The 16,439-nt window shown below is 39.3% G+C and overlaps 1 protein-coding gene across 10 annotated transcripts in view; it reads right to left on the minus strand.

Moving 5' to 3' along the window:
* Positions 1 to 16,439, minus strand: part of SLC35D2 (solute carrier family 35 member D2) — a 131,567-nt gene that overhangs the window by 109,476 nt on the left and 5,652 nt on the right. For 7 of the 10 annotated variants that reach the window (XM_045165124.1, XM_045165121.1, XM_045165122.1 and 4 more), the window contains exons 2-4: positions 12,712 to 12,745; positions 10,724 to 10,810; positions 264 to 331 (exon numbers count right to left, since the gene is read on the minus strand). In XM_045165124.1, the coding sequence (XP_045021059.1) occupies positions 264 to 331; positions 10,724 to 10,810; positions 12,712 to 12,745 (189 nt within the window). Of the gene's footprint in view, positions 1 to 263; positions 332 to 10,723; positions 10,811 to 12,711; positions 12,746 to 14,077; positions 14,166 to 14,291; positions 14,803 to 14,830; positions 15,963 to 16,439 lie in introns of those variants that run through there. The other 3 variants (XM_045165119.1, XM_045165120.1, XM_045165123.1) reach the window with 3 other exon arrangements.

The following is a 16,439-nucleotide window of genomic DNA, read 5'->3' on the forward strand; positions in this document are numbered from 1 at the left end:
TGGAAAATCATATGTTCTCTATCTTGATTCCTACATATCTCACATTCTATCTTCAGACTTGGACATAAAGAAAACTATATCAGCTTTTTAACATTTCTAAAGCATTATCAAACTCAAAACTACCTTATTTCCTTAAAATTATGAAATATTATTATCTTCCATATATAGCCCAAGCAATATCTTGAAAAAATCAAAGTTTATCTCTGTGACACTAAAAGAAAACTAGTGAAGAACCGCCAAGCAACCGTTATTCTGCACTCTACCTTAATTTACTTGTGCTTGCTAATCCACTTATGTGGTTTCCAACGTAGAGGAGAGGCAGAGGAAACAGCTTCAATAAAAAAAAAGAAAGAAAGAATATTTGGTTAGAACTCCAATAACATTTTCCTTCATCAATAAAGATGGTGACATTCACTCCCCATCAGAAAGCAAATCATTCAGAGTTCCTTTGCTTGCAATGACTGAATTTTCCAGAATCCAGAACACATACAAGTTTCTCCATGTGATCAAAAAATAGGTATGCAGTGATATCCCCAATCCTGGTGGTGGTGGGGAAGGTGGATAGAAACAGAAATTTTGGCCTTGCCCATATTAGTAGACTGTTTCCTGAAAACAAAGCTCTGAACAAGCACCTCTCTTGGGCGGAGACCCCTAGGTAGGTTGATGAGTTGAGGATGGGTGCTTATAGTTTATAAACTCTACAAATATAGATCATGGATGAGGCTCAGAAAGCCATTGAAAAAGTGTACAAATTTCTGCTATCTAGACATATAAGCACTTTTCTGGATGAAGACAAAGGTTCATATCTCACTGATGTGTCAAATAGTGACGCTTTCAAAAAGCTGTGTATGCTGGCCGCATTACTTTGTCTTAAAGGCCTACAATAAGTAAATATCTACCAAGGTTAAACAATGTAGCCTGTTCTTCTAAGAAGCAAGCATCTTTTAATTTCATGCTTGCAGTCACCATCTGCAGTGATTTTTGGAGCCCCCCCCAAATTAAGTCTGTCACTGTTTCTACTGTTTCCCCATCTATTTGCCATGAAGTGATGGGACCGGATGCCATTACATTAAGTTTTTGAATGTTGAGTTTCAAGCCAACTTTTTCACTCTCCTCTTTCACTTTCATCAAGAGGCTCTTTAGTTTCTCTTCACTTTCTGCCATTACAGTGGTAGCATCTGCATATCTTAGGCTGTTGATATTTCTCCCAGCAATCTTGATTCCAGCTTGTGCTTCATCCAGCCTGGCATGTCACATGATGTACTTTTCATATAAGTTAAATAAGCAGGCTGACAATATACAGCCTTGACGTACTCCTTTCCGGATCTGGAACCAGTCTAACCATGTCCAGTTCTAACTGTTGCTTCTTGACCTGCATACAGATTTCTCAGGAGGCAGGTAAGATGGTCTGCTATTCCCATCTCTTTAAGAATTTTCCACAGTTTGTTGTGATCCACACAGTCAAAGGCTTTGGCATAGTCAATAAAGCAGAAGCAGATGTTTCTCTGGAACTCTCTTGCTTTTTCAATGATCCAACGGATGTTGGCAATTTGATCTCTGGTTCCTCTGCCTTTTCTAAATCCAGCTTGAACATCTGGAAGTTCACAGTTCACATACTGATGAAGCCCAGCTTGGAGAATTTTGAGCATTACTTTGCTAGCATGTGAGATGAGTGCAATTGTGTGGTAGTTTGAGTATTCTTTGGCATTGCCTTTCTTTGGGATTGGAATGAAAACTGACCTTTTCCAGTCCTGTGGCCACTGCTGAGTTTTCCAAATTTGCTGGCATATTGAGTGCAGCACTTTCATAGCATCAACTTGTAGGATTTGAAATAGCTCAACTGAAATTCCATCACCTCCATTATCTTTGTTTGTAGTGATGCTTCGTAAGGCCCACTTGACTTCGCATTCCAGGATATCTGTCTCTAGATGAGTGATCACACCATCGTGGTTATCTGGATCATGAAGATCTTTTTTGTACAGTTCTTCCATGTACTGTTGCCACCTCTTCTTAATATCTTCTGCTTCTGTTAGGTCCCTACCATTTCTGTCCTTTACTATGCTCATCTTTGCATGAAATATTCCCTTGGTATCTCTAATTTTCTCAAAGAGATCTCTAGTCTTTCCCATTCTATTGTTTTCCTCTATTTCTTTGCAGGCTTTCTTATCTCTGCTTACTATTTTTTGGAACTCTGCATTCAAATGGTTATATCTTTCCTTTTCTCCTTTGCCTTTCACTTCTCTTCTCAGCTATTTGTAAGGCCTCCTCAGACAACCAATCTGCCTTTTTGCATTTCTTTTTCTTGAGGATGGTCTTGATCCCTGTCTCCTGTACAATGTCATGAACCTCTGTCCATAGTTCTCCAGGCACTTTGTCTATCAGCTCTAATCCTTGAATCTATTTGTCACTTCCACTGTATAAGGGATTTGATTTGTGAAGGGTATAAGGAAGTGAAACTAACACATGCCCCTGCCTAAGGCTTGCCACTCTAGGAGATATTTGCAAGAATTAAATGGTCTTTTTACTTTGTTTCCTTACCTCCCCACCATCTCTGATCCATAAAAGAACCTGGCATTCAGGCCTCAACAAGACAGTTATTTTGAGGCCTAGCCTCTGTTCTTGGTCAGCTGGCTCCCCAAATAAAGTCCCTTCCTTGTCTCAAAGCTTCATTTCTTGGATTTATTGGCCTACCGTGTGACATGTAAAGCGAGCTTGGACTCCTTAACACAACCACGATTAGAAAGCATTTATTTTTCGGCACTCAGCCTTCTTTATCGGAGAAGGCAGTGGCACCCCACTCCAGTACTCTTGCCTGGAAAATCCCATGGATGGAGGAGCCTGGTAGGCTGCAGTCCATGGGGTCGCTAAGAGTCGGACACAACTGAGTGACTTCACTTTCACTTTTCACTTTCATGCATTGGAGAAGGAAATGGCAACCCACTCCAGTGTTCTTGCCTGGAGAATCCCAGGGACCGGGGAGCCTGGTGGGCTGCCGTCTATGGGGTCACACAGAGTCGGACACGACTGAAGTGACTTAGCAGCAGCCTTCTTCATCGTCCAACTCTCACATCATACATGACAACCGGAAAAACCATAACCTTGACTACACAGTTTTAATTAACAGTAATCTTTTGAAGTTCCAACTACCTGATCTTTGTTGCAAAAATTTTTACATATGCTGGCTCCTCCCTTACCTCTTTGGCGCACTCTCTCAGAGCTATCTTAGCTGAGAGACTGCCTCCTGGGCTTAAGTCCTCGTTTTGTCTTCACAATAAAACATAATTTTCTTTTTTTTTTTTCATTTTCATTTTATTTTATTTTTAAACTTTACAATATTGTATTAGTTTTGCCAAACATCAAAATGAATCCACCACACTTTCAGGTTGTGTGTTTTTTTCTGGTCAACAATATTCTGGTTAACAGTGTACAACTGACTCAGTCATATAGCTGGTGATATTACAATTTCAGAGGTTCTTAGGTATCGAAGAGAATCAGTTGCCCCTACTACCATATAGAATTCAAAATAAAGGCAGTACTGACTTCTAGTTTCTGGTAAACCATGGGCAAAATTATTTGTGTTAATACCGCTGCTGACCTCTCTCCCCCGAGTGAGTGAGCTCTTTCTCTCTCTCTCTCCAGTGCGCTGGCGTGTTCCTCCACACTCTTCTCTTCATGTCTTTGGGTTGGCATGCCCTCACGCTTCGAGGATGGATTCTCCTGCTATCTTTTAAATAAAATAGAGCTGTAACACTGATTTGTCTAAGAGCTTTAACATGGTTTTTCTAAGACCTGAGAGCTGTGGCACGCTGAGGGCTTTAATGTCCATCACTCCGAACCTTTGTTGTGACGAGACAGAACCGAGGAGCATACACTCGCCTAACATCTATGGTGCCATGACTTGAGGAAGAGGCCAAGCACAGCAGGAGCCCAATTCAGCGAAACCTCCCGTGGTTGAAGCAGAAAGCAAAGAAAACCCAGCGCAAGAGAAGTGCCAAGAGGCCCATCATGCTGGAGACCAGGACAGCAAAAAACGAACTCAGCAGAAAGCTCATGCAGCTCAACCTCAGATTCCAGAAGACCTCTGGTTAAGGACTGAAGCGGCCCGCTCCAGCCAGCCTGCCTGTCACAGATAACCATCATGGGGCTGGAGCCAAGGGTGCAACTGGATGTGGCAGGTCAACAAGCTACAACATGCAGTGCCAGTTCAACAAAGATACAAAACTACAGCCAACCATGGAAAATACTGCTCACTCTTAGATGGACACCGCTATGAAGACTCTGAGGCCTGAGACTAGCAAGAGGGGGAGGCCCAACACCCCTCGCTGTCCCAATTCAGCAGGAAGTAGCCAGAAAGACCTCGACGCCCCTATTCTCAAAGAACTGGACTTCTCATCTCTTGAGGGGGGAATGTTAGGTAGTTAGAATAGGAAACAGGAGTCCAAAATGGTGGTGGCTAAAAGACGAGGAAGGGAAAAGGCTGCAAAAATAGAATAAAGGAAGGTCAAAGGAAGGTCCGAGGACCAGAGTGAAGACCTCAGGTAGAACAAACAACACTCCTGGCTAGCCCAATTTGCATAGGGTAGGCCCAGGGGGCTGGAAAAAACATACAAAAGGAGGAGCCAAAGCGCGCTCTCTCTCTCTCTCCCCCGTGTGCGTGCACTCTTTCTCTCTCTCTCTCCCGCGTGCTGGCGCACTCCTCCACTCTCTTCTCTTCATGTCTTTGGGTTGGCATGCCCTCACGCTTCAAGGAGGGATTCTCCTGCTATCTTCTAAATAAAATAGAGCTGTACCACTGGGGAAAAAAAAAAATACCGCTGCTGAAAACAATTAAAAACGCTAGGTAAAATAATTTAAAACCTTCATAAGGCATGAAAGGGCTAGGAAGATAGTGAGGAACTCCTAGGTCAAAAATAAAGGGAGAACAGAAACCCAGAGAGAAACAATGGAAGCCAGAGATAGCAGAATTACATCTCTGAAGCTCTGCGAAAGCAGAATTAAAACAAGAATATATTTCAAAAACAAAGGAATTTTTTTTCCCTTTTTCAGACAAAAATGAAGAGAATTGAAGCAGACCATCAGTAAATTCTAAAGAAGGTAGTTTCAGTCAGGAGGAAAATGGCAAGTGTGAGATCCACAAAGGAAAGGAAAACAAAGGAAGCAGTAAATATAAATGGACATTTTCTTAAAAGAAAATTAAAATGTATTACGAGATTTAGAGTGTTAAAGCACTTAGTGGCAAGAGCATATAAGTTGGGAGGAAAGGGAAATGGAGTAAAAGTCCTTGCGTTGTTGACAGGGAGAATACATTCACCATTATAATCTGGTGAGTTAGGCATGCCTGTTTTGGATTCCAGGGAAACACTAAACGAACTGAAACAAGAGTTCCACCTCGTACAATTAAACACTTTAATGCACCAGGAAGGTTTAACTAACTTAAAATTTTAGGCACCTATGGGAATTCCCTGGCAGTCCACTGGTTAGAGCTCTGTGCTTCTGCTGCAGGGGGCATGGGTTCGATCCTTGGTCAGGGAACTAAGATGCCCACATGCTGTGTAGTGGGACAAAAAAAAAAAAAAAAGACCTAGGCACCTAATCATACAGTCTCAAAATACAGAAAACAAAACAAAAAAAACCTAACAAATACCAAGAGAAATACACAAATCCGTAATCAGAGATAATGGCTGTAACAGTATCTCCATTCTCACATACTCTTAAAATGTGACTTTGATACTCCCTTCCATCCAGAGATGGGCTTCCCTTGTGGCTCAGCTGGTAAAGAAACTGCCTGCAATGTGGGAGACTTGGGTTCGATCCCTGGGTTGGGAAGATCCCTTGGAGAAGGGAAAGGCTACCCACTCCAGTATTCTGGCCTGGAGAATTCCACGGACTGTATAGTCCATGGAGCCACCAGGAGTCAAACATGGCTGAGCCACTTTCACTTTCACTTTCCATCCAGAGGTAGGGTCTATGTCCTAACAGCAAAAGGTAACTAGAACACAGATAAAAGGCATCTCAGATAAACTTCCAGCAAACAACATACTTAATGGCAAAATATTAAAAGCTTTCCCTTTGAGATCAGACAAAAATGCCCAGTATTTACATTTCTAACACTGAATTGTAGGTCCTATGCTATACAGGAAAGCAAGTAAAAGAAATGAAAGAACGTTGCAGATACAAAAACTATATACAAAAGAAAGATGAACACGTGTACCTGAGAAATGGGCTATTTCATGCTATGTCACTAAACAAAGGTCATCAGCTATTGCAGCCGCCACCTGCGCAGCCACAGCCTACAGTGAGCTGGTGAGGCCTAAGGGAACTCAGGAAGGAAAGAAAACCTGCCATATAGGAGCCATCAGACTGCAGTTGCTCCCACATGAGACTTAAGGAAATTTAGGATATGAAAACAGGATACTGGCCCAGATAGCTGAGGTGCATATCAAAGGAATGATTTCCAAGCCCAGATTTGGCATCTTCTTGTAAACAGAAAACTGCTATATATCTTAAGTTAACATATTTGGTTTTCTTTAATTAACAGTAATTGTTTGAAGTTCAGACTATCTTCACTTTTTTGCAAAACTCCTATATGTCCTAGCTCCCTGCCTCAACTCCTCGGAGTAGTTCTCTCACAATTACTTGAGATGCTGCCTCCTAGGCTTGAAGTCCTAAAAATTCCTGCTGAATAAACTACAATTCAGAAATTTAAGGTTTGTGAACAATATTGAGTCAACATACCTCTAACTTTCCAAATAATCTTTTTTTGCCCATGCCTTGCAGCATGCAGGATCTTAGTTCCCTGACCAGGGATCAAACCTGTGCCATCTGCAATGGAACTGCAGAGTCCTAACACTGGACACCAGGAAATTTCCCTGTTTAAATGATATTTGCAACAACAACAACAAAATCTACTTCTAACAAAAAATATTAGAACTCTATGGCAACCTACTCCAGTATTCTTGCCTGGAGAATTCCATGGACAGAGGAGCCTGGAGGGCTACAGTTCATGGGGTTGCAGAGTCAGACACAACTGAGCAACTAACACACGCATATATATAGAGAAAATTATAAAACTTTACTGAGGGCAATTTAAAAGGGAGTATGTGCTTCCCTGGTGGCTCAGATGGTAAAGAATCTGCCTGCAATGTAGGAAACTTAGGTTTGATCCCTGGATCAGGAAGATCCCCTAGAGAAGGGAATGGCAACCCAGTCCAGTATTCTTGCCTGGAGAATTCCATGGACAGAGGAGCCTGGCGGGCTTCAATCTGTGTGGTCACAAAGAGATGGACACAACCAGTGACCAACACTTTCACTTTATGTACACCATGTACGTAGATTATAAGATTCAACACTTTAAAGATGTCAATTCACTCCAAATTGCTTTACAGCCTCAATGCAATCCCAATCAAAATCCAAAAAGGTTATTTTTCCTGAAACTTGACAATGTGCTTCTAATATTCATCTAAAAATGTGAAGAACCAAGAGTTCAGGAGGTAAAGACTTGCTCTATCAGACAGCAAGACTTTGCACAGTGAAAGTCGCTCAGTTGTGTCTGACTCTTTGCGACCCTATGGACTGTATAGTCCCTGGAATTCTCCAGGCCAAAATACTAGAGTGGGTAGCCTTTCCCTTCTCCAGGGGATCTTCCCAACCCAGGGATCACACCCAGGTCTTCCGCATTGCAGGCAGATTCTTTACCAGCTGAGCCACAAGGGACTTTGCATAAAGCAATAGTAATTATGACTGTGAGGTAATAATGCAGAAACACAGACAAATGAAAAAGCATGGAGAGTCCAGAAACAACAGCATCATGATATAAGTGGCACAACATTAAGGATAAACTTCTCAGCTGATTCTGTGACAATTGAGTACCCAACTGGAAAAAAATAAATGAAACTGGACCATTGCCTCACACCATTCACAAAAATCAACTCCAAACAGATTAAAAACCTAATTCTGAAAAACAATATACTTTTTATCTGGAAAAATATCTTTATAATCTCAGGATGGGGAAGTATTTCCTAAGTAAGAAAAATAGTGATTATTAAGGAAAAGACTGATGAAATATAACTGTTTTAAAATTAAGATTCTTTTTCATGATAAAGAAATACAAGATAAATACATAATCAAGAAAATAAAGACATGACACAGAAGGGGAAAATATATTTGTAATGCTATAATAACTAACAAGAAGACTATCATTAATATATTTTTAATATAGTTTTTAAACTCCTACACAGATCAGTAAGAAAAAGACATAAAACCAACAGAAAAATGGGCACAAGTCTTAACAAGTACTTCACAGAAGAGGGTATCCAAATGGGCACTAAAAAATGAAAAGGCACTCAACCTCATTAATTAATAACCAGGGAAATGCAAATAAAAGCCAAGAAGATGTCATTACATACCCAGCACTGGCAAGAATGAGGAGCAATAGGAACTTTCATACACTTTTGTCAGGAGTGTGAATTGGTACAATCACTTGGGAGTACAGTTTGCCATTATCTTTTCAAGGTGACAATACATTCACTCAAGGAGTCAGCAGCGGAGAAGGCAATGGCACCCTACTCCAGTACTATTGCCTGGAAAATCCCACGGACAGAGGAGCCTGGTGGGCTGCAGTCCATGGGGTCGCTAAGGGTCGGACACGACTGAGCGACTTCACTTTCACTTTTCACTTTCATGCATTGGAGAAGGAAATGGCAACCCACTCCAGTGTTCTTGCCTGGAGAATCCCAGGGACAGCGGGGCTTGGTGGGCTGCCGTCTATGGGGTCGCACAGAGTCAGACACGACTGAAGCGACTTAGCAGCAGCAGCAGCAGGAGTCAGCAGTTCCACTTTGTGACAAGCCTCCCAAAGAAACGACATGCACATGTGCTGTTTTGGACTGAACTGTGTCTACTCTAAACTCACATCTTGAAGCCCTAGACCCCAGGTGACTGCAGGTAAGATAGGGCCTGGAAGGAGGTAATTGAGGTTAAGTGAGCTAGTAATGTGGGGTCTTAATCCAATAGGACCTGTGTCCTTAAAAGAAGAGGAAGACACACCAGGAGTGCATAGGCACTGCATAAAGGCCACATGAGGTCACAGTGAGAAGGCAGCTGTCTATATGCCAAGGAGAGAGCTCTCACCAGAAACCAACCCTATCAGCACCTTCATCTTGGACTTCCTGTCTCCAGAAGTGTGAGAAGATAAATTCCTTTTTTTTTTAAGCCACTTAGTCTATGGTATTTTGTTATGGGAGCCTTATCTGACTAATACATCTGCATCAAGATCCAACTCTCAGTACATTCAGAACAGTACTTTTTATTTTCCTAGTGCCCAAACCAGAAACAAATCCAATTACCATAAACAGTAAAACAGATAAATTATATTTATACAATGAAAATAAAAGAATACAGCTACACACAACAGTGTAGATGAATCTTAACCATCATAATAAAGTGAAAGCAAAATACAAAAATACATATAGTTTAATTCCCTTTATATAACCTCCAAAAACAGGCAAAACTAAATTCAAGTAGTATACATACAAACTTAGAAAACTTACAAAGAACTCAAGAAAATCATTACAACAAAAGTCAGAATAACAGGTAAGGATTCTGTGACCCCATCTTATGACCTAGGTAAGGATTACAAGGTAATTATTCATTCAACTACACATTCATGGATGATGTCTTTTTTTCCTATGTCTAGATATTTCACAATTGTTTAAAGTATTTAAAACTATATCATAAACTAAGTGTAGGCAAGCCTAACAATATTCTGATTTTTCTTATGATGACTGGGTTAATACCTTTCCTACACTTCAGTGGTTTGTTTTTCTCTGTTTGTGGATATCCCTGATTATTGATGCTGTAAGCATGTTTAGTCAGTCTGATGAATAATCCAGAGCTAGAAGCCAATGTTTTTCCAGGCCTTAGAGACATGGCGTGAACAAACCATGTGAGCTCTTTACTTTCAAGGAACTGCAATCTGATTTAACCTCCCTAAATCCAAAAATGTCACCATGATCCATTTAATACCACCAGTCTCAGGGGATTGTTCTAGGAATTAAATGTCTAGCCTCATACCTGGCACCTAGCAACTGTTCAATAAAATTAGTTCCATTCCACATACCCAGGAAGAAATGGCAGGTCTCGTGTTTGTAGTTCTACCATGGGGAAAAAAAAACAAAAAAACAAACTATGTATATCAAAGTGTATTTACTCTTTATTCCACTCACAGGTTTTATCTACCCAAGCTAAAAATGAAAATTTAAAGCAGAGATCAGCAAACTGGGAAGGCCCAAGAGATAAATCTAATTCATCTTCTATTCATGCAAATAAAGTTTTATTAGAATACAACTACATCGATTCATTTGTACACACATCATCTATAACTGCTTTCAAAGAACAGAGCTGAATAGCTGCAAGAGAGATAGTGTGGCCCACAGAGTCTAATTATTTGCTATCTGGTCCTTTACCAAACAAGCTTGACAACTTCTGTTAGAGTTTTGCTAATTCAGAAGACACATAGTATTTACTTAATATCCATTGCTAAGCACACACTTTTACTATTATGTTACATTAGTGGACCACTGAATGATACAAAATCTTTATTAAGAAGTTCTAGCCAGCAGGAAGCACAAGGTATATGGAAATGGACCTGTACTCTAAGATCAATTTGTAATTTTATATAATTTTCACATCTTCAACATAGCTATATGTACTTTCCATCACATACCTTTGTAGGAATTTTCTTGTCAAAATCAGGAAAGTGAATTATTTTATTTAGCTTGGACACATAAAGTATCATTATGGTAACTGCCATCTAAAGAAAATGGAAGAGAAAAATTTCAGCAAAATATCTAGAAAGACTATTTGAGGTACAAATACATCATCAGAAGAAAAGAGATTCACCAAAAACATATGTATCAGAAAATCTATTATCTAGGTTCCAAAAAAATTATTATTCCTTAAAATATTAACTTTTTTGCCACTGCATAGATTGCATTAGAACTATAGGCAAAAAGTATAACATTAAATAGACTCACACATACACTCGTGATCTCAAGCGGTTCAAGGAACAAGAACAGAGGGAAAAAACAATGGTGTGCCCCAAACAGACCAGTATGACCACAGTCAGTGAGGCTGCTTATTGATCCTGAACCACACCTCCAATGTACTGAGCATATGGTCACCTTCCCCCATAAAGTAAGTGTTGGGGTGAAAGGAGGGGGAGAAGGGAGGCAAATTCCACACATAAACATATTTTGTAAAGTACACAATTTCTATAACACAGAAGACATTTTCTCTCCACCTAGCCAGTGTTACAAAAAATACCTCATTCAAATGCTCTTCAGCTGGGTTACACCAGGTATATCAGGAATACTCCCGATTACTATTATGAAATAAATAGTTTTACTATCATCTTTCTATGCAAATTTTAGAATTTATTCACTTTTCTCCATATTAGGATGCAAAAACATAAGGACTCCCTCAACATGATTATTGTCCTAAACCTCAAGCCTGAGTGTACAGATACTTATGATAGATTTATATAACTCGGACCACTCTGAATAATAATTGTAGTTTGTATTTATGACTTACCTTATAATTCTTAACAGAAATATACCAACACTATGTAAACTATTCTGCAACTTAAATTTTTAAAGTTTGGTCTACTGGCTTCTTCCCTTACAAACTGCAAATCAGAAAGGTTTTTTCCTTAATTGAGTACAAGACAGTGAATTTATTTGCCTTGGGCATTACATAGGGCATATTACCACATACTATTGATTTTTTAAAGTACTTCTTTAAACACATTTTCACACTCAACCATAAAGATATATTTTTATTACCTTAAGGAAACACTGTTTCCTTGTTATTTTTTCACCCTAAAATGATGTGCAAAGAGTATCTTATTAGCAAAACGTTTAACTAGAATAATGTTTATTTGTATAAATTCCAGATTCACAATTTAAAATTTAGTTAACAGACATAATTTTTATATTTTTTCTCCCTGTAAACAGGGAGAAACAGTTTTCCCTAAAGAAAAACAACAACAAAAAAACACCTTCAGTACCTGTTAACATGGTCTACTAGAAATTACTAGCATATGACCCCCCCCAAAAAATGTAAGCAAGTCACAAAACAATATTAATGGAAAATTTCAGAAACAGCCAAATGTGGGTAAGTTTGAAAGTTTATCCAAGCTTACCCTTACACTTGAGAACAAACATCACGAAGTTCAGGAAGGAAACTGCAAACCTGTTTAGTTTGGCCCATAGAGAGTTTAATGAAAAAATATGAATCTGTTGCCACCATTTACAAATTGGGAGGTTTGCTGTGAACATAAAATTTCCCTGATTCCTAGTGAGCCTCACCTCATCCCCCCAATCCTTTTCTTAAACAAGCACAGTGACTTCAACTATGCACACTCATCTGTAACCCAGCAGATCTTGGAGGCTTTCAGTCTGCTGACCCCTTACTTCAGAGTAATTAAATTCTATTAAAGAAATTAGAATTAGTTATTTTTCCTACAAATACAACTATTCCTAAATTGTAAAATGAAATAAAATGTATCAACACTTCACGTCGTTTCACCCAAAGTACCACAGTCCTCTGCCAACTGAACAAATTCGTAAACCACAGTCTTCAACAAAAGCACTTACAATTTCATCATATGTACTAACAAATAATTAAGAGGTTAATTTATCTTTTTTCACTTACCTGTCCAACTCCAAGAACAATTGGTGATGGGAAACTACAAAAAATAGAGAATGACAAATAATTTTAGCAACTGATGAAAACATTTGAAAACAATGTACAACACAGAATGACAGGAGTTATTAAAAGGTTATGTTATTAAAAGCTTATTAAACTTATTAAAAGTTTATTAAAAGGTCTTAGGCTATTTTTTCTGTCTTAGTGAAAATATCTAATTTGTTCATTGTTCATTTCTTTTCCATTTTTTAAACTGATCATTGCTAAACTTGGCAAACTTCTATTGCCCCTTGAGGCAGACTGTCATATTAACAAACAACACAGTTGTATATGTAGAAAGCCCAATTAATCTGGGGATAAATGACTAGAATTAATAAATAACTTTAGCAAAGTTAATGGATAGATGAACATGTGAAAAAAATCACTTCTAGGTCTATATATCATAAAGACACAAAGAACATAATAATTTTAAAGGTTTTCACTTTCAATAGCATGCAAAAACATCAAATAACTAACTGGGTATTTTATGGTAATAAAAAATTATTTTTACTTTTTTAAGCATGAAATGATATTGTGGTGTTTTTAAAACAAAATAGTCCACCTTATCCTTTAGAAATTCATAATAATCTGGGGGGAGATGTTGGAATTGAGAAGAAGAGTGATATAAATGTAATAAACTTGTTGAAACTGGATGACCGCTACATGGAAATTCATTATACTGGTTTCCTTTCTTCAAAATAATATACCCAGGTACAAATCTAATAAAATATTTCCAAGAACTACCTCTACATAGAAAACTATAAATCTATATTTTAAAAAATGAAAGAAGTTCTAAATCAAGTTCATGGATTAGAATCAATATTGTCGTGAACAATTATCCACAAACTGATCTATAAACTCAAATCTCTCTTTACAAACAAGAACGGGTATTTTGTATTGTCCCTGAAACTGAATTTCAAGGCAAAAGCAAACATGATCTAAGATAATCATGAAGAAAAAACATCGGAGGACTGATTCTGCTGGATGCCAGTATTCTCTTTCTTTCTCTTTTTTTTGGCTGCAGCATGCTGGAATCCTAGTTCCCAGACCAGGGATTGAACCCATACCCTGCAGTGGAATGGCAGAGCCCTAGCCACTGGACCACCAGGGAATTTCCCAGGATTGATTTTAAAGTCACACCAAATGAGAGAGTGTGGTATTTGCACAATGATATTCTAACCAGACAATGCAAGAAAACAGAGATGAGGACAGATACACGCCTACATGGAAACCTGACTCATGACAACGATGACCACACAGAGGAGTAGGGAAAAGACAGTCGGTCTTTTAACAAATGGCACCAGGCAACTGGATACAGAAGCTTATTCCCTACCTAATACCGTAGTTAACAAGGCAGCACATCACTTCGCCAGTCTCACTCACTGTCCAGCCCTTCACTGGCTCCCAGTCATTCTGTCCAGCTATTAAAAAGAGGGAATATCACTCAAAAAACCACCACCAACAACACCACCTCATCCCCTAAACTGCATGTCACAGGGAAACACCTGTTTCAGATAGCATGAGAAGAGAATAAGGAACTAACCTACCTTGTCAGGGAAAACAGAATGACTGAACAGCGCCACCATGAAAATAAAATAGTGTCACCCAGACATCTGCTTCTGGACTGAAGCCCTCATTCCCCAGTTTCCCAAGAGCATCCTCAGCAGGAGAAAGCTGCCTTGCCAACAGCCCGCAACTCCCTGAAGACCAGCCTGGGTTCCAAGCCTGCATGTCTGTGCAGAAGTATAAAGGCCAAGGGCCCTCTACCCAATTCAAGACAACTCTGTTGAGCCCTTCCAGCTCCAGAGACCCTGGGATAAGGCTCTGTTGTGATGAAGCATAGCCCAGCTTCTCTCTCTTCTTAATCCTGCTTCCCTCACTCTCCCACAGGAGTGGGTCCTAAGAGCACTGCCCAGTATACTTTCCTCGCATCTTAGAGTCTCCTCGCCCAGGAATACAACCTGCAACAGCAAGCAAAAGCATAAGATTACAACATAAACGAACAGTAAAACAACAACAAAAGGCTTACGGAAGGAAGACAAAGAGCTCAGCCTAGAAGAGAATGTAACACAAGAAGAGAAGGCACCTTTTTAACTGTTTCCAGCTACAGAACACCTTAATAAGAAGATATCAACAAAACCAACAGCTCAAAATTGAGATAACAAAGCAAACAAGTGAGATGAAAAGGGAAGCACAGATCTTAAGGAAACCAACTGAGGAAGAAAACAACTGCCGTATGAGTAATTTAGAAACAACGGAAGTCAACGACTGCTGCTGAAACATGAATTACCAAGACGAGGCAATCACAGTGAATGAACAGGAAAAAGATACATTCTTAAAGGTAAACAGATTTCGAAGACAGATACCACCAGAAAGGGCTAATTTCTGTGCTGTTTTCTCTCAATAGAGAAAATAATTCGAAGATAAAAAAGGCAAATTTGTTTCCTTGACATGAGGAAAATAAGCAAACTCTCCAGATCTAAAAGCACATTTGTTGCAGAAAAAGTTGTTAAGAATATTCAACACGATTAATACAGCAGCCATGAACTCTCCATAAAAACCCTGCAATGGAATCCACCACTTAGGAGTCAAACCAAAACACTGGACTCTGGAATGGAGACACTGAGATAAAAGGCTGCTGACTACTGCATTCATTTAACATAGACCAGATTCAAACAACTGTGGGATTATACTCACACAACAGGATGCTACCCTATAAAAGAAGACATGGAGGGGAGGGGAGATAGGAAGAAGTACACCGGTGTTATGCTTCATAGCAGAGAAGCCATACATACAGTCAGAAACTGAAGAAACATATTTGAAAGTCAACAATTCTTTTCATTGAACTCTAATTTCTCTTCTCTCCATTCAATTCAGTTAAAACTAAATTTCATACATACATGCAACTTGCAGCCCTCACCTTAAGCCTTCAAACGCAGCAAGAATGACTAATGGTGTTACAACCCCTCATATGATGCAAGCTGAAATTTACAGGGTCCACTATTAGTATAAAGCCAAAAAATGTTTAATGTGAATGTAATCAAGCCTTTAGATCTAACTTTCAGTTAAAAAAAAAAAAAGAAAGTAAGTTAAGTGAGACTTCAAAAAATAAATCAAACAATCCATAATAGGGGACAGTTTACAACACACCTGGGTCAGGCATTTCAAAGTCAATATCAAGGGGAAGTGGAGAAGGAAATGGCAACCCACTCCAGTACTCTTGCCTGGGAAATCCATGGACAGAGGAGCCTGGCAGGCTGCAGTCCCTGGGGTCACAAAGAGTTGAACACAGCTTAGCGACTAAACAACGGCAATAATCAGGGGGAAGAGGTGGATGGGGAACTCTTCTAGATTAAAATATACTAAAAAGACGTATCTCTATACATTGCATGAAGTTCAATTTGTTCTTGATTCAAATGTTTAAAACAATCATAAAAACAACTTGGAGACAATTGGGATGACTATAGATTTGGTATTAGATTATTTTAGGAGATTACCGTTTAGTTTGCTAAGAGCAAAAATGATACTAATGTCAGAGAATATCCATATTTCAGGAGAGGTATGTTGAAATAGGGCATCCCAGGTAGCGCAGTGGTAAAGAATCCACCTGCCAATGCAGGAGACACAGGAGATGTGGTTTCCATCCCTGGGTCAGGAAGATCCTCTGGAGAAGGAAATGGCAACCCACTCCAGTA

The sequence above is a fragment of the Bubalus bubalis genome, chromosome 3, assembly GCF_019923935.1.
Source record: "Bubalus bubalis isolate 160015118507 breed Murrah chromosome 3, NDDB_SH_1, whole genome shotgun sequence".
Taxonomy (NCBI): Eukaryota; Metazoa; Chordata; class Mammalia; order Artiodactyla; family Bovidae; genus Bubalus; species Bubalus bubalis.